Below are 26,185 nucleotides of genomic sequence, written 5' to 3'. Positions count from 1 at the left end.
GACACAGACTCTTACACAATTTTACTTCTCTAGTAAATGTATTTATTTATTTTTTAAATTTTCGATGGAAATTTTTGGGAAATTGATGTTTTGTACTGTTGCAATAATAATAAGATAATCACCAGTAAAAAAAAAAGAAAAAAAAAAAGCAGGTGGCTACTGATTTTAGATCAGTGTCTTTAACATTCTTGTGATCATTCAAGCAATAAGAACAATAAATAATTTAATTCAAGACACAGACTCTTACACAATTTTACTTCTCTAGTAAATGTATTTATTTATTTTTTAAATTTTCGATGGAAATTTTTGGGAAATTGATGTTTTGTACTGTTGCAATAATAATAAGTTAATCACCAGTAAAAAAAAAGAAAAAAAAAAGCAGGTGGCTATTGATTTTAGATCAGTGTCTTTAACAATCTTGTGATCATTCAAGTTCATTCTTGCTTAAATGTGATTTATCTAAAGGTCAAATTCATGCCCACTTTAAAAAGAATGAATCTTGACTGAACGTTTAAGCAACCCAATGTATGAACACTGTCTGTTAGGAAAAAGCAATATGTTATGTCTGGGTGATCACACACTATAAAAATGTTGGGGGTCACAACTGGGAGGCTGATTCTCCATATCCTGAAGTTCATCTTCACATGCTGTGTGTCCACAATAACAGGCGACCTTGAATAAAACTAACAACAAATGTCCTTTCATTCACAGCATCATCCAATATTTCAGTGTATTTTTTTGATACTTCTTCCAAATTTTAGGCAGAAATATTATATATGAATCTTGGGATTGGGAAACCCCAGTGGTGAGGGGAAAAAAATGGATAGCAACCAAATTACTTGACGCTTCCATTTAGAAATCCTTCGGAAAACAGCAGACAGCTACTCTGTGCTACTCAGAAACATCAACTAAAGTTGTTTTGCCAAGTATCCATGGCTAAATAATAACTGGCATACTCGTCGGAGTGTTACATTAAACCTCTGACAAGTGAATGAACGAAAGCCAAGAGAAATGGAAAACGTCTTTCCTAAGAAAGCACTTCATCATGAATATGGTAGCAGGCTACTGCTTTAATTCCCTTTATTCCAGGAGCAGATGCACAAATGTTGATAGTACTTTTGGCAAGACAAAAATAATCACATCCTGAAGAACTGAATATGGAAACGCAAACTATCAATGCACCAAACCGATTTTATGCTTTGATTACACATGTACCTTGTCATCAAACAGGTTTTTAATATTAATGGTGGTGAAAAGGATCAGCTATCAAAAGCAGATATGTTATCCATCTGTTGCATGAGATTTAGATGGAGAAATTAATATTTGAAAGTTGCACATCTTTCTAGAGCCATAATGCAAAGTTGGCAAAATATTGACTGGAAATTCCTAAGAAACAACACAGGTGTTGATGCAAGATGAGCGAGAAGACATTCTTTGGGTCTAAACGTCACCATACACTCAGGCTATGCTTAGTTTTAAGTGAGTCTAAGGATTTGTGCCTGTCAATTTGGAAGAAAAAATGATGTACTGCATCCAGGTACCAAAAAAGACAAAACAAAAAAAACGGATGAGGCCTACATCCTATCCTTCACAACCCCACTCTGGTGCTGATGACCTCTGACCTCGTCTAAAAAGACTGCTGTGGGAAAAGCAGCACGCACTTGGACACAGCACTGGCCCAGATTCCAAACAGGTGGCAGTCTCTCTGCTTAGCAACATTTGTTTTGGGGCTCTTTTGATGAGGTTATATGAAATAACGGCAGGAGGGAACTGTTCCCCACCAGGTAACCAGGGGCAGTATATGGTGGGAATGTAACCTACTATATTAGACTGGCGTGACCATGCACTGAGTGGAGTGAAACGGCATGGCTGGTTAACCATTTACTATCTTACAAGGTGCCAGAAGTGAAATCCACAGCTGTGCGGTCGTTTGTTGTCATTAAGACATCGCCCTCTTTTGGCTAAAAGCTGTAAACACTATCACAAATCCAATGGCGTAATATTAACAATGTTAATTTTAGAACTGTAAAGGACATCTCTAATAATTTGTCATCCAGTATCTGTTGCAGCACCAGCAAACCACAATCTGATGACCTGAGGATTGTTATTCTTTCAACACTTCACTAAAAAAAGCATACACAAGCACTCCAAAGTCCTCTGATTATGTAAACACTTGTTTTTGTGATAATCTTTGCACACTGCATATGGCTTTTACTCCAATTTATGTTATGTCTTGCAGCTTTTTATTTATACATTTATTTAAATACAATATTTTCCAAAATCATATAAGCTTAATTATATTCTCCAAACACTATTCACCAAGACAGACATTCATTACATAAGTATATTATTTATACTTTAATTTACTGCAATTAAATTAAATTAAATACTAAAATGACATACAAATGTCAAAAAACGCTGTTTAGGGAAACAATAATGGACAGAAGAAAACGGTAGACAAAAAACTTTCTAATGCAGAATTTTTAGGTAAACGGTTTATGCCATGCTGGGCCATTCACTAAAAGATTTCCAATAGAAAGGAAGAGGAATATCCACATCCGTCTTTTTGTTTGAAACCCGTACATATGGCTCTGTATATGAAGGCAATGATTTCATTAATGCAATGTATCTCTTAAACAGACTACTGATATAAGAATCGACCACCATGAGAAGATCATTTAGGTTAGAGATGAGCTTCTCCATTGATATTTCATTGTACAGCTCCTGGATTTTATTTTTGCTGAAGTCTTTGAGCTCGGACAAACCTCTTTTAGCCTCCCGCATCCATTCACGAATCTTCTGCGTAACTTGTAAATTCCCTGCCTCTTTGTAAATCCCATTGATGTGAGAGGAAATTTCTTCCAGTTTTTCAGTCTTGAGAGAGTTCAGGAACTCCTCTGCCTTCTGGATGTAAACCTTTACAGAGTTTAACAGGTCCTGGAACACTTTCTCCACTTTGAGGTTTTCCCATCCCTCTATCGCTTGCATAATCTGATTCTTTGCTGATTTCATGGCAGCCCTCAGATCCTTCAAAATGTTCTTCCCACTAATAACCTTAGTGGTACCAGGAACAGTAAATTCTACTTTGTTAATGTGACCTGAAACAGTGTCAACAATGGCTTCCATGAGACTAAAAAACCTTGTAGTAGCTATATCAATCACTTTGGAAATGGACTGCCTGATCCTATTGTACAACTCCTGCCCGGTAAGCTTCTCCTCCAGACCTGGCAAGTGGAATTTGGTGTTCCTCAAGAACTTCATGGCAGCATCCAAAAGAACCCGCATGTTTGACTCATACTTCTGAAGGAATTCATTTGCGCTGACAGAAAATCTTCTGCTCAACTCTTGAAGATCAATTTGGGGTAAATTCTCCAGCGTTCTCCTCCACATCTTTTTACCCTGTTGTCTGAGCTGCTCAATTGAGTTCTGCAGAGCATCAATCGTGCGTGGGATCTCCTGGTAAGCTCTGTCAATGCCATTGGAGAGTGCGTTCTTCAGCTTTAGGGAAGCACGGTTCAGGTCTATGCCAAGGTAACTGATGTGGTACTGGTTGATAAACTTTTGAAGAGATGCTATGATGGAAGGAAGTCTGTTTTTAAGGCCATTTATCATGTCTGATAGTCCATTGATATGATAGCCAACCTGAATACTCAGCTTTTCAGAGTTCTTCAAAGTCACCTTGAAACTCATCAGGTCTGTGTCCTTGTCAGGGGTTGACTGGATAAACAATACAGACATTTGGTTAGAATATTTCAATAAGCTGTACAAATTGCTGACTAAAGATTATCACTCTCTTACCAAATATCTGCTGAACAGTTTCGCATAAAATTGAGATGGTGACCTTCTAGTGAACTGGAACCCGATGAATCCTGCTGCTGGTGAGGATATCGAGGATGTGATTCCATTGTTGTGTGATGCATAACGAAAGCTCAAGTCAGCAAAAGTCTGGCTTATTACGTCAATGCCCAGTGTTTGTCGTGAGGGACTGTGGAGTAAAAACACATTGCTATTTTGGTATACATAAAGCAAAACAAGGCCAATGTAAAACAGAAATCCAAGAGATTACCTGGAACCTGAAGACTCATCCCGTCTCATTCTGAAGAAACATCAAACATTATTAGGAAACTATGACAGGGGACTGTATAAATGTGTAGGTTTGAGAAATTGATATGTTGTTCTTACCTTAGATTCTGACGAAGATCATGCTTCCAGTTTATATTCACATCCTGATGGGTAAAGGTACTTTTTCCATCTAGACCCACAGCTCCATTCTCAAGAAGGATGGTGACAATCGCTAAAAATGGAATGTGAAATGGAATAACTAGAATATCAATATTAATTAATAATATTCGTTGACAAACATTGCACAATGCTTGACAGATAAATTGTATATATACAGGTTTAATTATTTGTTTAGAATTATATAATATTATGTATGTGCTATTAAATACTCATATGAATGTGTAAAAGCCTTTTGAGCTTACCATCCAAGCTATACTCCAGGAAAACCATGGTGGAAGTGCAGGTGGACTTCAATGTGCAAACAATTCCTGACTCTGTGTTTTCTATATTTCCAGTCCATGTATTGTTATAAATTGGAGAAAAAACTTTGACAGTGGCCGACAGGGAACCAAAGGTTGGAATAAACACACCAGCTGGGAGATGGAGTGATATCTCTGGGACTTCGATTTTTTGTTCTGGGATGACAACATCTGGCAGTTCAAAATGATATAGTGTTTTTGTGATGTCATCCAGACGAATTGGGTAGTCACCAATGTCAAATGCTTTGGGAAGGGTAAATGGTGAGATGACGATTTCATACTGCGGAAAACTGACAAACAAATGAGCCATTTTGTCTATCAGATATTTAGTTTTTACATGAATGCTAGGGATTTCCACTTTTGGTAAACCAGGCAAAGTAATATCAAAGGTAGGTGTACTGATATCATTGGGGATTTGTAGATTTGTCAAATCAATGACAAAGGATGGCACATGGAGAGTAGTCAAAGGTACGGTAAAATCTGGGACAGTTATTAATGGTGGTATTGAAATATAATCTTGCAGGTCAGGCTCTTCAAATCGCATATCCACTTCCCTAATCCTTTTCAGAAGTTCTTTAAACCAATTAGGAACTCCGACTGTTATTTGTGGGATATTAAACGTGACTCCATTTTCAAACAATTTTGTAGGTAGTGCATATAGTGTTCCCTCCATGCTCTTGGTGTATATCACAACAGTCGAAGCATTGAGGAACTGCAATTGGTCAGTACTGGTCACCTCACCAAGTTTAAATATGTCCCATAGACTCTTATAGTAGACTGGTAATTTGACAGTCTTCAGGAATGCAACATTCCCCTCAATGGATTCGGACATTTCCATGCGAATTTCAGACTGATCGTTTGATAGTGTCAGATCAGAGGAATGGATCAATGTTGCTAGTTGTTCCTTGCCACTCCAAAGTAATTTTTGCTTGTCTGAAGTGATGAAAAGATCGGCGTTCTGCACTATGCCAGCATGACCGAGGTTACTTGGTTGTGATATGTCAATGTCAAGATTAGCTGACAAAGTTGTCAGTGGAACAAACTCAAGCGTCGCCCTTATATTTTGCTTTCCGTTTGTTGAAAATGATGCAATACTAGCTGCATTGCTGCTTGTGTATGTCATTGTAGCATAAACACGCCGCAGAGAAGCTTCGAGAGCGAGGTTCTTAGTGGCGTCCATATTCCAGGAACCAACATTTTTGTGATAGACCTTAGAGGTTAGATCAGTTTTCAGTGTGGAACGAAGACCATTGGCATTCAAATAAATAGTTGCTTCATTGTCTAAAGATCCAGCAAGATTCACACTTTCCATGATGGTTGCATCTGTTGTTCCTTTCCAAGTGCTCTCCAAAGAGAAGTAAGATGGCAGCGCCTCGAGAGCAAAATTGTGATCAATGCTTCCAGTGCCTTGCATCTCAATTATGGGAAAATTACAAATGTAGCTAACTTTGATTTTAGATGCTACATTAGGTTTAGACTTAGTATTACCTCGGAACACTTGATTTAGATCCATCGTAAAAACTGGGAGCTTAACTTTAGCCAGGTTTGTTAAGGAAGCCTCCATATTCCTCTTGGTGAGGCTCACAGTGCTTTCGTGACTACATTCAGCATTCAGATGTACAAAGGACAGATTTGTGGCCATCTTCAGACCTCTCTTTTTATTGATGGTGGTACTGCCATCAAGTTTACCTTTGAGGACATCGAACACGGATGTTGACGAGACATCAAACTTGATCACAATGTCAGACTGATTATACAGGCCGCCATTGGCATTCAGAGTTATTACGGGGGATTTGACTGAGAACTCGTACGTCATATTTCCAAATGCAGGTATCATAATGTTATTCTGAATTTCTGGTATTGTAAATGTGGGTAGGGTCAAGGCTCGAAGGGTCTCAGGGACATGCAAGACTGGTAGCTCCAAAGATGGAAGCACAAGGGTGTATGATGGCACTGAAAACCCCATTAAAGGAACTTTAAAGCTTGGTGTGCTTACCTCCTTGGGTATGAAATAACTGAATGCGGGCAATTCGGCTCGAAAGGCTGAAACCTCAATGTTTAGTATAGGTATTGTGTATCCAGGAACAGTGAAATATCTTGGTGGCTGATTTGATGTGCCAATTTTGTACTTTTCATACTGAATTCTGGCTTCATTGTAGGAATTGGTGAGGGTATTCAAAATATGGTCTCGTCCTAGTTCAAAATGCAGACTCAGGATCTTGGCATTTTCAATGAAGGCTTCATAGATTGGCTCAAGGTTTAGATCAAATGTGTGTTTGTCGGGGTTTTTCTGATACAAGAGCTTGAAATCAATGTCAAATGATTGTTGAGGAGTGGCCAGAAGATGTTTCAGACCGTAATCTTCCCAAAGAGAAAACTCTTCGATTTTTGGTGTTTTCATATCCAGGTATGGGATCATAATTTCTGGTATACTGAGTGGAACAGTCAAGAAGTCAAGATTGGCTTCACCATCAATAAAAGCATAGATTCCAGCTTCATTTTCACTGTTATCCAAAGTAAAGTTGTGTTTATATTTGTACTGATTGAAGCGAGCCAGACCTACCCAAAAAGCATTTTGCTTATAGGAGTTCAAAGTAAATCCAAAGTCATCTTGGAGATCAATTTTTCCAGTCAGCTTCAGGGGCAAGAGAATTTTAGAGTTCCCTTTATTTCTGCAATCAAGTGTGACCTCAAATGGTTGAGCCAAGAACTCACATGCATTGGATATACTTCCACTCACTTTTCCAATGAGCTCAGCCTTATGTGAAATTCCTATTTCCATTCGGACATCCTCCATTTGAGCCCTTCCTTTAAGCGTCAAAATACTGCCCTTGATGAAGGGCGCCTCAGTCTCAGCCCTGGCATCAATGGTGATGTGGCTCAGAATGACAGACTCTGCGTTAACCGACTGCTTCATTTTAAGGTTTCTGCTGTTTGTTTCTCCATCAAAATTGAGCTTTGCTGTGCCAGCATTGACAATGAACTCCAAATTGCTTTTGTGTGCAATTTCATCAGAATAGTCATCAATGGACTTGGCGGTCCTTGATGGATTTAATGGAGACCACTTTCCACTTCCCACTGTTCCAACTGTTAAGGATATTGTCCCGGATTCAAAGCGGGCCTCCGCTGTTTTGGTTATTATAGCCTGACTGGAAAGATCTATGGTGGGGATGTTCAGATTATGGGTGTACGTTGTGTCCATATTTGCAGATATTCCATTCTTTAAAGCAATGCCTACATTATTAATCAAATCAGCTGTGTATATATGAGTGGTGAATTTGGCAGCTGTCTTGGCAGTTGCTTCTGCTGAAGTACCACTTAAGATGACAGAACCCTCATGGTCAATTCCAAAGGCCATGTGACTGACTTTCATGGTCTCACTAATAACCATTTTTCTCATTTTTGGAGCTTCAATTTGAAGCATTGCATCCAGATTATGGTCAAGGAATTCAAGGTTTCCCTTTGACTTTCCTTTTGAGTTCAGTGTAGCTTTTAACTGTGGAGATTTCGGTGTTCTTGTTGTGTTCTCAAGAGCTGCTGATGTCATCAATGTATAATGAGGAGAATCTACTTTGAATTCTCCATAAAGTTTGCCAAAAGCTGGTAGACATGGTTCAAATGAAATTTCAGGGATTTTGACTTCAGGGATGGGCAACATGGTGATCTCAAAACTCTCCAGTTTCAGTTTTGGAACAGTGATCTCAGGGAATTTGATCTCTGAAAGAGTGATCTCTGAGAAAGTAAAATCAGGCAAGTCGGAAAGGTAAAGAGCTCGTAAATCCCTGAAGATGGCATCAGGATCCACTTCTGGCATTTCTATCTGGCGAACTTTGTCAATTAAGTCAATAATGCTCTGCTTGATTTTATCAAAGTCAACTGTGATGGAAGGAAGACTGAACAGGTCCAGAATGGTGAATTCCGGTATTGTTATCATTGCTGGAATTGTAATATCGTGTATCCTTGCCATTTTAATCTTAAAGGCAGGAACCTCAAGAGTCGTGAATGGAAGAACAAAGGTGGGAACATCAAATTCTGCTGTCTTTAGAACATTGAGAACTCCCTCCACAGCTTGACTGATTTGATTGAGGAGCTCCTTATCTTCAACCATCTTAATTTCATCAATGAGTTTTGTGAACTGTGATGAAATGTATTCGATCATATTGACGTAAGCAACACTCGCTCTTTCCAAGTAAACCGAGATTTCCTCTCTGATGTCCATGTCACTAATTCTCTGCCTCACATCGTCAATAATGTCTTGGATCTTCAGTTTTATGTCTTTATATGCAGTAGTGTCAATTACATCTATAATATTTCTGCAAACCTCAGCTATCCTTGTATTTTTCAGTTTCTCCAAATAATCAACAACAGTCACCTGCATCTCTTTTATAAATTCTCTGGATGCCTCTATTTTTTGTGGAATTTCATAAACTTCATTTATCTGCTTGTTAATATAATTGACTACATCCTTAAGTTTTTCATTTACTTCATCAACAAATGTGTTGTAATCAAAAGTTCTTAAGGTCTTTATAATCATGAGAATGGACTCATTTAAATCATCTAAAATCTGTTTGAAATCCATCAGCTTTAACAGAGAAACAACGCTATCTAATACCTCCATAACCTTATCTGAGATGTACTCAAACTGGATAGATTTTAAAGTATCCACTACAGCCTGTACCAGCTCTTGGATTCTGTACTGCTTAACTAATATAATGGCCTGCTCCACAAAAACGTCAATTTTCTTGTCAATTTCATACCGTAAAATAAGCTCTTGTGCATTTATGTACACTCTGTTGATTTTCTCTGGAATTTCATACTCCTCTATCCAGTTTACAACGACATCTTTTGCAGTATCCAGCACTCTCTCTATGTCTTCATATGGAACTTGATCAGATAGTTCTTCCACATATTCAGTCAAGTCAAATGAGATTATATAGTCTCTCAGACCCTCGAGTAACATCTTGATGTCAAATGTCTCAACAATCTTCCTCAGTTCACTCAGCTTTGCCTGAAGTTTGGTTTTAATTTCATATTTTTCATCCAGTTGTTTCAACCAAGCAGCACTGCTGTCCTGCAGCTTTTGTAAATCAATCTGTCTTATTATATCTTCAATACCATCAATGCCTCTGATGATTGTTTTGGTTATTTCATACTTCTCATCAAAAGCTTTAAGTTCATCTCCAATTTGTATCAAAATGTCAGAGACAGAATTGGCCCACGATCCACTCTCAATGCCATCTTTGATTTGAATCATCAGATCCCTAATTCTTGTTGCTAAATCAATAATATTATTTTTTGAAGACTCCTTAAATTTCTCAGCATATGCATCAAGGTCATCTATTGATATAGTGTAGTCATGTATGAGGGAAATCAGCTGGTCCTTGACAATGTTGACTTTATTCTCTAGGTCCATGTCCACTATGATGTCATTCACTTTTTGAGGGAGTTCATCCAACTTGTTCCTAAAATAACCTATCAAACCATTGATATCTAAGCTGTTGAGGTAGTTTTGGAAGGATTCAAATGTATGCAGAATTGCATTTTTCATTCTTTCAAAGGTAGCAGGGAAGCTCTCAATGAATGGAAAATAAATAATGTGACAGTCACTGTTCTTATCATACTTGACAAACCCAGAAGCACTAAACTTTTGATTGTCTAATGGAATATGACTAGATTTTGATTCCGTGTTCAAAAGATTAGTTTGAAGCACTCCAGAGAGCTGGACCCCCATCTCATCTTCTTTGTTGTAAATATTGACATCTTGGTTGTAGGCATGATTATTTAGCTTTGACTTAAACTTCCACAACATAGACTGTTCATTAGGTATCAGCAAGCTGTCAAACTTGTTTTCAATGTGTGTTTCAGCTGACTCTCCATTTGGCAACATGTGTACAGCAGAAGCTCTGTATTCATGGGACTTAGCAATGGCCAATGGCTCAACTTTCAAAAGGAACTTACTGTAGAGCTGACCAGTGTGTTTTCCATGAAACTTCACAGTGCCATCGCTGTTCAAAATGGCATCGATCGTAAGGCTAAATGGCATGGCCATTGTGCGAATGTTATTTTCAAGACGTAAAGATTCGCAATTTACTTGTGTCTTGCTGTTCATAACAGAAGACAGTCCTGCAAAATCCAATTCAAAGTTGTTACTTATCTTGGAATTTAAAACATTTGCTGTTGTATCGCACTTGATGATGCCAGCCATATCTGCATAAGTAAACTGACAGCTGTGCTTAATGTTGTCCTCTTCCCCATACTTTCCACTGAGGCTTCCAGCTACATCCATCTTGAATGGCTCCATCTTAAGGTGGCCATCACTGCTCAGTTCAAAATCAAATATCTCAAGTTCATTATTTGTCCTTATTGATGTGACAAATGGCCTCATATTAACCTTAATGTCGTGGTTGTAGGATGCTCCATCGCAGATGAAATTGTCCATTTTGGAGCGAAACGCCAAGGTCCATAAAGTTACAGTCAGGGTATGTGTGCACTCTGATTGCATTTTCTGTAAAGTACCCATCAAGGTATTAGACAGACTCAGTCCTTGCTTATTAATACCAAAGTTCATTGTGTTTCTTGCAGTTCCATCAAAGACATTCCCTTTAAAAACACTGGTTAGATACACTTCTTTGGGTGAAATCTTACCCTCCGCACTTAGCTCAACTGTGTTATCCTGTGCTGATCCTTTTGATACAAGAGACATAGAGGCTCCATCACCATCGATACCAGCATTGATGGTATTCTCAAAAGTCAAAGTGCTTCCCTCAATGGTTGTCATGCAACTGGTGGTCAAGCCATTTGCTCCAAAAGTAAGTGTGCCTTTGTGTGTCCCACGTCCATCTTCGTAATTCAGCAAACCTTCTATGTTCATTTCAAGGCCGTTACTGTTGAGGGATCCAGTAAGGAGGGAGTATGCACGATGTGTTGCATCATCCGCCTGGGTTTCAACTTTCAGTCTGGCTTCTTCACTCATGACATCAAGTTCAGCTTTACAGCGCAGAGCTTTTCCAAGGCCCGTCGTACTACCATCCGACTTCACAGACAGCTGGCCTTTCTTGTGCTTTAACTCTGCTACATGCTTCAGAACATCATTTTGCGCATTTGTTTTGGACAAAAGCGACAGCTCTCCATTGACATAGGATCCTTTGATCACATTCTGACCCTGGATGATTGAGGAGTCAAACTTTAATGTGGACTCTCCTTTTCCTTCTCTTTTGAGCATATTGTAGATATAGGATTGGCTGAGGGTGGAGTTGGCATAGAGAGAGCCTATCCTGATAAATCCATCAAAGTTTCCATCTCCAATGATCTCATCATTCATGGAAGCTGACTGAGCCGAATAATACACAGAGGTGTGCAGACCAAGTGGACTAGATGCTTCAATCCTGTAGTTGGTCCTACCACTGATTTTATCAGCCATACTCATAGTTTCAAAGACACTCAGGCTGGCATCAAGTAAACAATGACTGACAGATCCATTTACAAGGTACTTCAGAGTATCATTGACTGTACCAGTGATCATGCCCATACCTATGTGAAGGGAATAAAATCAATATTTAAATGTAAGTGAAGCAAAACAAATTCCAATAAATTGAAGATGCCATAATGACAGTAAACTTTGTAGATTAGGTTAATATGATTTTTGATTACTTGAATACCTTCAATTTTGTATGACAGGGGTGTCACGGGGCAGCTGGCCATCATTTTGTACTTAGCAATGTAATTGGGAACATCAACAGTGTTGTTTCCCCCTAAGATAGAGCCCTCCCAATCATAAAAGTTGCTGTTCATCTTGACAGACAATTCTGCTACACCTAACATGGGTAAGGAGAAATCCAAAGCTCGGGGAATTCTGAATGATGGAATCTTGTAGTTGTTCTCAGGAATATCCAGGCCAATGAGGGGAATTTGAATCTGTGGGAGTGTGAGGGTGGGAGGGATGTTGAGTTCAGCAGATGACTTTCCTCCCAAGAGAAGAGGAAGTGAAATGGAGATTCTGCCTTTGTTGAACTGGTATCTCATCAATGCATCACTGAACACAAAAAAGAGAGCAAAGTTTATAGTCAATATCAATGTATATAATATACCTGAATATAAAGATTAGGCCTGTCGCAATAATCAATATATCGACATATTGCGCAATATATGTACATGACCTCAATAATTTTTGGTGACGCAATATATCGCCCATTATATTTACTTAAAAATTAATGTCACCGTGTCTTTTGCAGCTTCTTGTGCATAACGTGGTGTAGTCATGAGGTGCTAGTTCAAATTTAAAAAATGCTTCTACAAAAAAAGTTTCATCTGCAGATATGGTCTTGTTTAGGGATCTGTGTCTGTGCATACGGACATCTGACTGCTGTGATTGTGATTGTGTTTTTCAGCAATAGTGTGCACCCTTAACTTACAGAGAAAAGAAGGTCAAGGAAAATCTCCATACAAGTTCTTTTTGCATTTTTCTTTTTTTTCTACTTGTTACTTTGCACTTTTTGTTAGAAAATGTTTATTTACTATTTATTCAGGTTTTTTAAGGTATCTAATATTTTGATACTTAATTTCCATGATCTAAATATTCTTAAAAATTAAAAGTTTGTTGTCATTTGGAAGTGTGTAGGCCTTCTTGCATTATTATGCTGTTACATTATGATTATATATTCAGTGGCATAAAATGGTCTTTAAAATGACAATAATATCACTTATCGCAATTATTTCTGGGGCAATATATCGCACAACAAAAAGTTGTTATCGTCACAGGCCTAATAAAGATTAGTCAGAAGTTTGGGCACACATCATTGTATTTTCATTATATTGCATAAAATATTTGTCTTTTGTGACAACATGACCCAATCATCTACATATAGGCCTCATGTGACACCTAGCCTCTCCCCTATATGATTCTTTTTTTTTTTTATGTAAATGTTTTTTTTTTTAGAATGTAAAAAGTTATCACTCACGATTTAAGATATAATTTTTCTGGCAACGATGGCAAGGTGAGCTCTGGTGTGCTTCTCTTGCTCCTCTGTACATTCACAAATGTACTGCCTGCCACTAATTTATCCAGCCAAATATTCACTGCCTAGGGACAAAAAGACTGATTATGAAATGTTCATTTTCAACAAAGCCATTCAAAAGTGTAAATGAAAATTGTAAAAGACATGTAATTTATACATATCTCAAGCATGATTTGATGCACTTACCTCCAACCCCTTCGAAACAATGTGACGAAGTTTCATGTCAGTCTTGGCGACTTTCTGATCAAGGACATCATCAATACTCGCCTTCAGCTGGCTACGGTACTCCTCCATATTTGGGAAAAGTTTATCAACTTCAGAGTTTATGTCTGACTTCATTTCAAGTTCAACCTTGTTATTATCTGCAGAGTCACCAAGAAACTAGTTAAAAACCTAAAGACAAATTCATTCCAGGAACATTTGCTTCATTAACTATGTGTGCTTCATTACCATATCTGAGGATGGCTTTCTGCACAGATGTAGTCTCTGGCATGTTAAAGGCTGTTTCAAGCTGCAGGATGAGCCCGTTGTTATTCTTTAGGGTGGCAGTGGTAGAGGTGTCCATCTGTAGTGCTGGCACTGCCAACTTAAGCTCAATCAGACCGTCCCTCATAGACTCTAACCTGCTCAAAAAAACATAAATATCTAGATTAACATCAAACTGAGACTGCCCATATAAGTGTATGTCATGTTAAAATAAAAGTCTTCTAGATATTTTCCCCCACTATTGAGTGTTCACTCTTTTTAGAATATTTAAAATTTTTTACTATACCTGGCATGCCCAACTAGGGAAAGCTGTGGTATGTCTTTGTTAGTTACATCAATTGTAATGCCATGCATCTTCTTTCCTTTAGCACTGCTATCTGTAACTGCCAACTTGATCCCAGCTTCAAGGTCATAATCAGGGATCTGAAGGTCGGTGGTGAGAATGTTTTTATTGCGGTTGTATTTCACAACTGCTGTGGCTTCAGTTGGCTCAGCACCTTAAAATATATTTTTTTATATATTTTTTTATACGTATTTTTAGATGGATTTCAAATTCATACACATTAGATAACTCCCATTCACAGAAATGCAAGCAATGTTGATCAAATAAATAAGTTTAAAAGTGCATGATTTCCTGAGTTGACACATTTTTCATTAAATAGCCCATTTTAGTTACATCACAACCTTGAACAATGATTTGGTACTTGTTAATTGGTTGCAGGTGGATTTGATTGGACAAAATCTGTGTAGTGCAAGATGAATCATTATCCTTACTTTATTTTCTCAAAAGATAGAAATGGCACATTTTTAATGCATGTACACAACTGTTAAAAGTTGGTGCTTGTAAGATTTTTTTTAATGTTTATGAAAGAAGTTTCTTATGCTCACCAAAGCTGCATTTATTTGATCAAAAATACAGTAAAAACTGTAATATTGTGAAACATTATTACAATTATTTGGTGCTCAAGAAACAAACAAACAAAAAAAGAAACATTTAAAAAAATGTAATGAATATTTTTGTTAAACCCATGATACATTTTCCAGAATTCTTTGATGAATAAAAAGTTCAGAAGAACAGAATTTATTTGAAAAAGAATTTTTTTGTAAGATTATAAATGTCTTTACTGCCACTTTTGATCAATTAAATGCATCATTGCTTAAAGTATTAATTTCTTTAAAAAATAATGCTAAAAATAACTTTTAACAACATTTAAAGATAGTTTATGCATATGACCTCAAAGACATAAAAGCCACAAAACTTTTGAATGTATGGTTCTTAAAGAATAAAGATAAATGTTCAATGCCACTGTTAGAAATAAAATAAGAAATTAGTAATATCATTAAAATTGTTTGAGGACTTACCTTCAGCCTTGAGAACAATTTTCACAGAGTCGACTTTATGGCGCCCCTCCTTTCCTTCCCTCAGCAATGCATAGGCAATGGTTGCTGTATACTCAGGCACTTCGGCTGTAGGTTGAAGTTCCAGAGCAAGCCTGGAAATAAATTATTTATTTTTAAGTGCATAAACCTTGGAAGTAAGTTGTTTGCATACTCTACATCCACCTGTTTCTCACCTTGTCTCTCCTGTGAGAGGATAGTATGGGGCATTATTGGTGGAACTAGCATTTGAATAGCGCAAAATAGTGCAGTAATTCATCCCAGGAAAGATAGGATTACACTCTGTAGAGTCGATCCTGTCCTCTACCATGGAGGGGACAATCTTAGTCTGAGTGGAGGTCACTGAGAGCAACTTGTTGCTGTAGTGGAAGAAAGAGAAGAAACATCTATTCCATTCTAGTTTTTGAACAAAATACTGTACTGCTCAATCAGTAGTACAAAATAAAGTGACCCTTAAATATGTCAAAGTATGAATGCATGGTAAGAGAGCATCTGATAAGGAACAGTAAATGTAGGATACAGAGAGTTCAGATGGCCTACCTGGTGCTAAAGAGCTGGATGTTTCCCTGTGGAGCAGGGATGGAGAGCTTGATCTCACTGTCACTTACGGTGACCTTGGCATTCACAGCGCTTTCATGGTACATGTTTGTGTGCGTTTCAATCCCAGCTGCCACAAATTCTGGGATATAAACACCCATTTGGGTAACAAACTCCATTCCCACAGATGGCATGAATGAGAGCTGTTGCTGTGAACAATAACAGAAAAACATCAACACTCTGCTACTTAAATGTGACACCACAAAATTCACACTAGTGAGAAGCATTACCATCATGCGGTCAATGGTCAGGCCTCCTTTGGCTCCAGGGGCCAAAACTCCAGATAGGGAAAGCTTCAGTGGAAAACCAGCACTTGTAGGTAGCGTAAAGGCTTTGTCCAGGAACATATAGTGGACAAAAAGCTCATTCTCTAAGCTAGATATCAGCTTTCCCATAAACTGCAATAAAAAGAGATTAACACACATACTACAGTTAGATTTAGTTGAAGAAGACTTATATTTTCAGGGTAGTACAGTTAATATATCATATTTTCAAAATCTATGATTAACACTTACATTCACAGTCATTGACTTAAATGTTTCTGTGTATAGTTTAATGTAGTGAATGATGAGATTGAGCTCATTAGTCTTCAAATATCCCAGTTCTGTTCCCATAAACCGCAGGTAGGCCAAGCCTTTAGGAGCATCTTCAATCTGTTCAAGGCGTTTTTTGAACTCTGAGAGGTATTCTTCAACACTCCTCATGATATCCTGAGGGACCTAAGGGAGAAGATGTTTTAAGCTTATTTTTATGGATTTTCATTATACACTCAAAACATTCTTTATTACATACCTGTCTTTTCATCCTTTCACCTCTTAGTGGGGAAATCCACTTATCCAAAACCCTTTTAACGGGATGTGGAATCTTTTCGTTGACCCAGTACATGGCTTTCGAGATGGCATCAGGGAAGAAACCATTTTCTCCAAAGAGAACTTCAATGGCTGGCTCAAAGCCTTCACCTTCAAGACCAATCTAAGAAAGAAGTCATCACATGCATTCAAAAAAGGGAAAATATGGGCACAACATATAGAACATAGAGCCTTTTAATGATAAACTCATACAGTACCTCCAGTATTTCTGCATTGAAATTGTCAAGTGTGGTGGCTAACATGACTTCTCTGGGCATGTAATTGGCAGAGTCAAAAATCATGTTGCTTTCTACTGAGCCAACCAGTGGGACTTCAATTTTGTAGTTATGTGAGAACTTTGTGAAATCCGTAGGGTTAAAGCTTGCATCCCCCAGAACAGCTTTAAGAATGTAGTCCTTTGTTCTAAAAATAAACAAAAAATGATTAGGGATGCACAATATATCAGTACCTATATTGGTTATCAACCAATATTATTACGCTTATTTTTACATTTAAATTACCTGTAATCATTTAATGGTTACTTAAATTTATATTTAAAAACAATACCATTTTAATAACACTGTAAAATGTAATTTCAAGTTTTCATGCAGCACATAATAATGTTATAATGCTTATATTCACTTATAGCTTTTTAAACAACTGATTTTAGTTTTGTGTTTTATTTGTAATTTATTATTACAAAATAATACAGAAGTTTAATATTGGCAACTTATCAGTTATCTGCAATAACATGAAAATAATTATAACTTTTAATATTGATGCATTGCTAAAGTCATGTCTGATAAAAGTTACAAAGTCTGAGGTTATCTAGACAACATACAAAGTATTACTTTTGTTTGAGGTTAGAATTTATCTTCTAGAGACAAGATCTTTAATCTTAAGACAACATTGCCAAAGTTTCAAACAGTTTTGAACATCCTTTGTACAACATCCTCAGCACATTTTCTGTTTCCAACAAAAACATCAAGATAAATAATTTTGAACTATAAGGTCTTAATAATAAACACATTCAGCATTTGAAATATTAGTGTACATACGTGCTCAGGGTCGGGTCTTCTGATTCCAATATGTTAGCGATATGGGAGGAGACAAAGCTTTTAACTTGCTCATTTTGCTCACTCTTAAGTGTCCTCAGCACCTTGTTTGCCTCCTCGGGGTCCCTCATGAGCATCAGATATGCTGCAATGCGTTTTTGGGCAGGTGCCTCTGAATTCTCATACTGTTGTACCAGGGCAGTTTTCACCTAGTAACAAGAAATCAAAATATCAAGTACTTTAGCAATGAATCATGATCATACTGGCCGATTTTACTTAGTTTAAAATAAAGTGTCCAAGTGCTTCAAGTACTAAATTGAATTTATTTGGCTGACTGATGCATCTTTAAGAACTTCTAGTTTGGAATAAGGATAATTTAAACACTGTAAATCTTAACAAGAGTTGATTTACATCTGAATCCATTTCCATGAGTCTGAAAGCCTGGATAGCTGCTTTTTGTACTGGCAGAGAAGCGTACATCTGGCCCATGCATTTTAGGAGAGAAGACTTCAGAGATGGGAATCCCTCCATGTACTTTCCCATGACACCAATAACCTATACAAGAAATACTTTGGTTAATATTGAATAATGAATGTTCATTGCATATTCATCAGATAGATGGACAGATAGACAGAGTCTTGTTACATGTGATACATACCCTTAATGTAAGGTAAGTACTGTCTTCATCTCCAGAACAATCACCTAGCATGAACTCCATGAATTCAGCTACTTCCTTAACTTCTGGTGTTGACGTTGCTTGGTCTTGAGGAAGTCTGGTGCAAAATATGGACATTTATCCATAATAATTTCAATTAATATAATCTGAACAGAAAATCACATGACCAACAGTATCCTAACTGAGAAGCTAACTGAGTAAATATCATTATCACTTACTGTTTCACTGTGTTGGCAAGAGCGTACATGATGGCTTTGCTTGGCTTGTTTTGCGCCATGCTTAGCATATCTCTAACCTTCTGAGGGCTGGCCTGAGGTAAGAGACTCAAAGCATAAACTATAGCATCCACTTCTCTGGCTGACTCATCAAAAGTCCTGAGGATCTGCATGATGGCACTGGTACATTCATCGGTTCCACACTGAAAAAGCGTCTGCCACGTAAGCCACTCTGAGATCTTCATCATCTCATCAGCGGCTCCAGACATCGTCTCGTTTTTCAAGCCACGGATTTCAGACACCAACTTGTGGAAGAAGCTGGCTCTCTGTTGACTCTTTCCTGAGCTGCTAAGCATATTTAGCTCTCTCATTGTGGCAAGCAAATCATCCTTTGACTGAATAGGAAGTCTGTCCTCCACCTGCTCTAAAAAGAGCTTCTTCTCAAGAGTGTCTGAACAGAGAAAAGATGTTTGCTTATTCATATTTTCATACCTCAAAACATCTGAAAATCTGAATAATTCTTGTAAAATACAAAGTATTTTTTATTTTTTTTTACAGCTTAATACTACCCACCATCTTTGCTGAAATATCTGTTGTTTATTTTCACTGAATCCTGTAGCGTTAGACTCTGTTTTACTTCTGAGGAGATACCATACTGCCCCCTATAGGAGAAAAAAATTGCATTTAAGCTTCATGAACATTTTAGAAGTACACATTCTGTCATCATTCAGTTGTTCCACACCTTAGATTAATTGATATTGAATTAAGTTTTCAATGAAATTATTCCCCTAACTCTCAAATCAAATTAATTGCTGCATAATATTACCATAGTATCTATATATAGTACATCACATATGTGACCCTGGACCACAAAACCAGTTTTAAATCGCTGGGGTATATTTGTAGCAATAGCCAAAAATACATTGTATGGGTCAAAATTATCGATTTTTCTTTTATGCCAAAAATCATTAGAATATTAAGTAAAGATCATGTTCCATGAAGATATTTTGTAAATTTCCTACCATAAATATATCAAAACTTCATTTTTGATTAGTAATATGCATTGCTAAGGACTTCATTTGGACAACTTTAAAGGCGATTTTCTCTATTTTGATTTTTTTGCACCCTCAGATTCCAGATTTTCAAACAGTTGTATCTCAATATATTGTCCGATCCTAATAAACCATACATCAATGGAAAGCTTATTTATTCAGCTTTCAGATGATGTATAAATCTCAATTTCGAAAAATTGACACTTAAGACTGGTTTTGTGGTCCAAGGTCACACATGTGCTATGGCAGGTTTGACATCAATTGTGATGTCATCATTATGAAACAAAGCATTTCTGGGCAGAGATTACATACTCATGTGAGAATGGGATAAAGAGATGCTTCTCTGTACACTGAGCTTCAGTCATGTGCTTTCTCCTGTTATCAAACTGATAGTTGCAAGTCTGTGTACTCCTGATTAGCTTGGAAATAAGTCCATTCTGCGAAGATAAATTTGTCCAAAAGTTGTTTGAATGACATTTTTGACTGACACAGACATGAAAGAATAAATATTGAAAGAAATAAGGCATGCTTGTCCTACCAGGCCAGGCAAGAGGGACAAGGGGCTGGTAGGGAGACTGTGAGGTGAGAAATGGCTGCAGTCTGACAGATCTCTGACCACAGTGACATCCGTGTCGATATCTTTCCTTGAGTTGACTGTGACATCAGTCTTGCATATACCATGAATTGTACTCTTAAAAATTAAAGAATAGAGAAGTAGTTAGGGAAAATCTATATTAAATCTATAGAGTGGGATCCAAAGTCTGAAACCACATTGAAAATCAGCATGTTTTGAACCTTGAAATAAAGTATTAGGATTTTTTTTGTAAATATACAAAGTTATGATTAAAAATGAACAAAATAGTTAAGATCCAGCATCTTTTCTGGCTCACTACACTTATGACAAGTGGTCTTATTGCACATATAAGATTATGTGTTTTACAAATCATTTATACAAACAACAAATGAAACATTAATTATGTAGATTGCGTTTTAGTGTGCACTTTACATTTTAATTTTAATCTCACCATTTTTTCATTGTGTTCTTCCTCCAGGACTGGCATGAGAAGAGCAGAGATGATTCCTCTTTTAATGTTCAAAATGTTTTCTGGTTCATCCTTCTCTGGATAAATGGAAACACTGGTTACCTGCTCCACCACAAAATTCAGAGGGTTCCTGGAAAGGGGGTTTCATAAACTGAATGCTCAATAACCAAAATACAAAATGCATCATCATTACGGAAGGAACAGTATGTATTTCCTCTATTTCCTCTAAGGGGAGGAATATGCCAGATATTATGGGCTGTTCCACATACTTCTCCATGGCAAGCTGGAAGGCCTCGGCTCCAGCAGCCTGCCTGTAAACAGGCTGACCCTGTGCATCGATGACGGACACCTCGCTCAGGACACATTCTGTTGTGCGAAGGAAAAAGCTGCAGGTCTGTGGGACCTCAATTTCGACCTGATGGTGGAGAGAGAAAATACAGGCAGAGTATTATTATAAAATAAAGTATTTTCATAAAATAGCTTAAAAAAGACAGTAAAGAAATGTATAATGTTATAATAATATTAAACAGCACAAATTTTTACAACAGTGATAAATAATAAGAAATGGTTTTTGAGCACCAAATCAGCATAATAGAATGATTTCTGAAGGATCATGTGAGGCTGACGACTGGAGTCATGGCTGATGAAAACTCAGCTTTGCCATCACAGGAATAAATTACTTTTTAAAATATATTGAAATAGAAAAGAGTTATTTTAAATTGAATTTTTTTTTTTTATATAATATTAATGTTTTACTGTATTTTATTAAATAAATGCAGATTTGAGAACACAAGAGTGTTTAAAGAATGTTTTTTCTTTCAAAAACATTACAGACCCCAAAGTTTTGAACAGTATGTGTGCTTATATAAAAAGAGGTTATGCCGTAATATTTTTTTGTACCTGACAGGAGATCTTTGGCCCATTCCTGAGGTTAGCTGTACCCATCACCCCATTTTTGCTCTCGGCTGTATACTGATAAACATATTTTCTGAGGTTCTTGAACCTTGCAGACACTTCAAAAGAAAACAAGCATTTAATAATTGTACGTAAGTGCTACTATGATGTCAATGATAAATATAACAACTTTGTTGTTGTAATTGTTTCACAGTTATTTGGCTTCACATGTTTAGAGTTGATCATGATTTCTGCAGTATTTCAGAGTCAGTTCTAAGTAATCAGATGAACTGGAGACCTTTGGACCACTTGTTGACAGAGTGGCACCTCTCTGATTCAATACTCTCGTACTCTCAACACATACACAAGGTTCATGTACCAGGGTTCACTGCTGCTATCTTCTGCAGTCGATAGTAGCACAGTAGGCCAGACTAAAGAAACTCATCCTGATTGGTTGCAGACAGGTCAATGTATGTCACAACTAACTGACCTAAGGTTAGTTAGATGAGAATCAACATGTTGTGAATTGGTCACTTACATGGGCATACGGGTGGCTGTCCTTCTCCACTGTCTTCCTCAACTACCTCAGTGCTTGCTTCAACAGAGGCATAGAAAAAAATGGCTGAATTAAATACATGTTATATTTGACAAAACACAACAAATCTGAGTAACTAGACTCTTCTTTTAGGAAAGGAGGACAGAAAAATCTCAATTAAATATAAGAACAGTGAACATCTTCTAGATTTCCATTCAATCGCTGCAATATCTTAATATATAATCACATATAACACATTTATATAATCTGTAAATTTTCCATAATGAATACTAAAAAAAATCTATAAAAAAAAAAGACAAGGTATATGAGTTACAGACAAAGACCTAATAATAATACAAGGATGACAATGAGAAAAAAAGGTAAATAGCATAAATACTACAGGAGAAATAAGATAGATATAAAATCTTACCTGTCAATAAATGTGCACTAAGGATGAGTAATAGACACAACTTAGTGTCCATCTTTATGGGCACTAAAACTTTTTCTTAGTCTTTTCACCAGCTTCTCTTAAATACTCCCACCCAGCCGAGCCTTTATAACATACCCCCCTCCCCACCCCCGGGCCTCCAAATGAAACCTCCTCCAATCAGTCAAAAGACCACAAAATGACAACTCTGACTTGTCATTCAAAGTTCAGCGCATGAGCATATCCAATCCACACAAGAACAAAATTAATTAATAAAATGCAAGGCACATATTCTTGACTAATAAAACAAGTGTATTAAAATACATATAATTATAAAATTGCAAAATAAAATTTGAGTAAAATGAAATTGCAAGTTGCAGTAGGTGATGTTTCATGGTCAAGTAAAACTTAAGTGACAATTTCTGGGGTCTTCAACCCCTTTACTGTTCCCTAACTTTCTGACTGTACTGTATTTACCCACTGTCCTACTTTAAAAGGCATGTCGTAACACCTGATTCACAGATCTAATCAAGATGTTAATTAAGGAACAGTGTATAGGAGTCCAAGCTTATACGTTAAACACGTAAAGTAACTTTCATATAGTTACTACATAGGAGTGGTGCGTAATATTCACAATCATCCTGACACTGGGGTACAAAATTAGCCTTTAAACCTCTTTTTCAAGTTATAAAACAAAACAAATAGCAACTTTGTCACAATGCATACAAGTATGTGCATTTGCAAATAAACAGGTATTTTGCATAACAAATATTTGATGTCTTGTGGTCACTGATGTTTGTAATAAAACAAAATAAATGTATTTATATCAAAAGTACATTTATCATTATTAACATTGTGACTTTTGCAATATTTATTCATAATGCAACAAGATGTAAAGATTTCCACATCAAAACCTAAAATGAAATAATCGAACCAGAAACTATTGTGGCAGACTATTTAAATGTATTAACATTATTTTGTATTAGGGTAAGGAATAAAAACTGAAAGCTGGTACAGTTTTTCTTTTGAAGAAAATAAAAGTGATGTAGGCCTAATGTTTCAACTGCACGATAGACCTAAAAAATAAAAAAAAAATGTTATCTATTGTTTGACATAATAGGCTACACCGCATGCATAAACTCCATCATTCCCTCTCACACAACAATCACATCTCAAGCTGAACTTTGTTTAAGTTCTCAAATGGTGTAATTGTATTTTATGTCAGGTAATAAGACTATGTGGTAGCTTAACACTTACTGAACTTCAAAAAAACGATGATACTTAAACCAGTCGAAGCAGATAACATCAGGTTTGTTATAATGACTGCATATCACAGTGATTCTGTCAGTGATTAGGCCGCGCTGAACTGCGCATGCGCACTTGCGCAGAACTATTCCGGTCGAAGTTCCGTGAACTTCGCACCTGACACCTTCAGCTGATTCCGATGGACAGTGTACTTTAGATGTGAATAAAATGTCTCCAAAACGCGTCAAATTCAAGCGCAAATCAAATCATAAAAAGAAGGTCGAGTCTAAAATAGTTCGTACTAACGACGACCAACCAGCTAAGGAAGAAATCAAGGTTCAAGACGAGACGCTTGTGCTGAAGTCATCGACGAGCGTGAACAAGCAAAAGAAGTCCGCCAAACAAGCACGCATCGCTTTTCTACCAGAGAAATACCAACCGCTGGTTGAGGATGATATTGTTGACCAACCACGAGATGACAATATCAAGAAAAAACAAGACAAATATAAGAAGTTAAGAAAAGTACGTGATTAACTTTGAAAGTTCGTTGTTTGTCTGATCATGATTATTTACACAAATAGCTCTAACACTGCTTAACGTCTGAGTATCTCAGAAACAATTATTTAATGTAAACAGCTCAGACAGAAACATTATTGCGGATTTTTAAAGGCTCAACAACAAATTATTTGAAAAATGTATGTATTTTTACGAGTTTCATAACTGGTTGGGGTATATAGGCTGTTTAATCATGTAAACATAGCGACCGAATCATTTTTATTTTATTATATATTATTACAATTTTTCCTCTCAGCAACTTAATTTGTTAACTGTTCTTATTCAAGAACATAGGCCTATAGCTAGTTCTTGAAACGTAATCACATTACCACAGATAAATACTTTAATATATTAAAAGAATCTATTTTAACCACAGATTCTCTTTAACGATAATAATAATAATAAACCTTTAAAAACAAGCTGCTTCATCATCAGTACAGTATAAGTACGAGAGTAAATATAGCATGGGGGACTCTGAATATTGTTAATACGACTGTATTAAAGTATGTTCATAGTCATTTTCATTTACACTTGATAGTCCACTTCAGACATTCTATTAGGCTAACTTTAAGTAACTTTGAAACTACATATCAACTAAGTGAGAGTTTTAGTACACTGTTAGGTTAAGGTTAGTAGAATAAGTTGACGTGTACTTGCAAAGTTACTTGTCTGTTAGGAGACCATCAAAATAAAGTGTTAGCAAATATAAGCAGACAGTCTACTGTACTAACACTAATAATGATTGGTAGTTCGCATGTAGTTGCAAAGTAACTTAGGATGTCTAAAGTGGACTGCCAAAATAAAGTGTTACCTCATATTCACTCATCTTTGTTTATCCACCTTTTTTTTTTCTTTTTTTTTTACAGAATATGGGGAAAGCTCTTCGCTACAGCTGGAAGTGTCTGGTGGTTGGATTGCAGAATCTGAGCACAGCCTATTCTATGCCGCTGGGTGCCGGTGCCACAATAGTGCCAGACATCCACAGAGCCAGAGCTCATGTCTAACACGTGACTCAAGACGAGCCGGTTACATCATGAGTAGAACAGTAATCAATGTTGGATCTCAATTTTTACTACAGCCACTTATCAGTGATATGGAACTCTGATTTGGAAGTGCAATAAGTGTATTTTTATTTATGTGCCACTGTTGTCAAGAGAGAATGACATGGAGGAGACTAAATTTATGTGATAATTTGCCTTTGACAGGAAAATATTAAGTAGCAGATGCTGTGATGGATTGTGATTAACACACATTCTTCTGGTAATGCACAACTTATGAAAACATTTAAAGGGATAGTTCACCCAAAAATGATAATTTTGTGATCATTTACTCATCCTCATGTCATTCAAAACCTGTATGAGTTTGTTTCTTATGTTGAACATAAAAGAAGATATTTTGAAGAATGCAGGTAATCAAACAGTTGATGGTCCCCATTGACTTCCATAGTATTTCTTTAAAGTCAGTGGGGACCAACAACTGTTTGGTTCTTCAAAATCCTTCAAAATATCTTCTTTTGTGTTCAACATAGGAAAGAAACTTATACAGGTTTGGAACGACATGAGGATGAGTAAATTTTTGGGTGAACTTTAAATTTACAGGTTTAG

General features: G+C 36.8%; 2 protein-coding genes across 2 annotated transcripts; one reads left to right on the top strand and one right to left on the bottom strand.

The window, feature by feature from the left end:
* Positions 1 to 1,072: 1,072 nt before the first annotated feature.
* On the bottom strand, positions 1,073 to 22,867 carry apoba (apolipoprotein Ba). The gene is made up of 29 exons (XM_016498557.1): positions 22,785 to 22,867; positions 22,358 to 22,414; positions 21,826 to 21,938; positions 21,195 to 21,340; positions 20,908 to 21,055; positions 20,421 to 20,573; positions 20,195 to 20,319; positions 19,404 to 19,492; positions 18,834 to 19,281; positions 18,598 to 18,712; positions 18,351 to 18,494; positions 17,943 to 18,148; positions 17,103 to 17,307; positions 16,829 to 17,008; positions 16,552 to 16,755; positions 16,267 to 16,434; positions 15,980 to 16,185; positions 15,616 to 15,798; positions 15,404 to 15,534; positions 14,328 to 14,538; positions 14,006 to 14,178; positions 13,742 to 13,917; positions 13,499 to 13,620; positions 12,200 to 12,573; positions 4,485 to 12,071; positions 4,183 to 4,294; positions 4,067 to 4,096; positions 3,799 to 3,985; positions 1,073 to 3,717 (listed from the first exon to the last, which is right to left on the bottom strand). The coding sequence occupies exons 1-29, from the start codon at positions 22,834 to 22,836 to the stop codon at positions 2,497 to 2,499; spliced, it is 13,266 nt and encodes a 4,421-aa protein (XP_016354043.1). The 5' UTR covers positions 22,837 to 22,867; the 3' UTR covers positions 1,073 to 2,496.
* A 1,285-nt stretch (positions 22,868 to 24,152) lies between these two features.
* On the top strand, positions 24,153 to 25,914 carry LOC107697686 (uncharacterized protein C1orf115-like). Its single transcript, XM_016498477.1, has 2 exons — positions 24,153 to 24,548; positions 25,448 to 25,914. The coding sequence occupies exons 1-2, from the start codon at positions 24,255 to 24,257 to the stop codon at positions 25,583 to 25,585; spliced, it is 432 nt and encodes a 143-aa protein (XP_016353963.1). The 5' UTR covers positions 24,153 to 24,254; the 3' UTR covers positions 25,586 to 25,914.
* The last annotated feature ends 271 nt before the right edge of the window (positions 25,915 to 26,185 follow it).

This window comes from Sinocyclocheilus anshuiensis, unplaced genomic scaffold (genome assembly GCF_001515605.1).
Source record: "Sinocyclocheilus anshuiensis isolate Anshui unplaced genomic scaffold, SAMN03320099.WGS_v1.1 scaffold446, whole genome shotgun sequence".
NCBI classification, from domain to species: domain Eukaryota; kingdom Metazoa; phylum Chordata; class Actinopteri; order Cypriniformes; family Cyprinidae; genus Sinocyclocheilus; species Sinocyclocheilus anshuiensis.
This window is presented reverse-complemented; position numbering and strand designations above follow the sequence as displayed.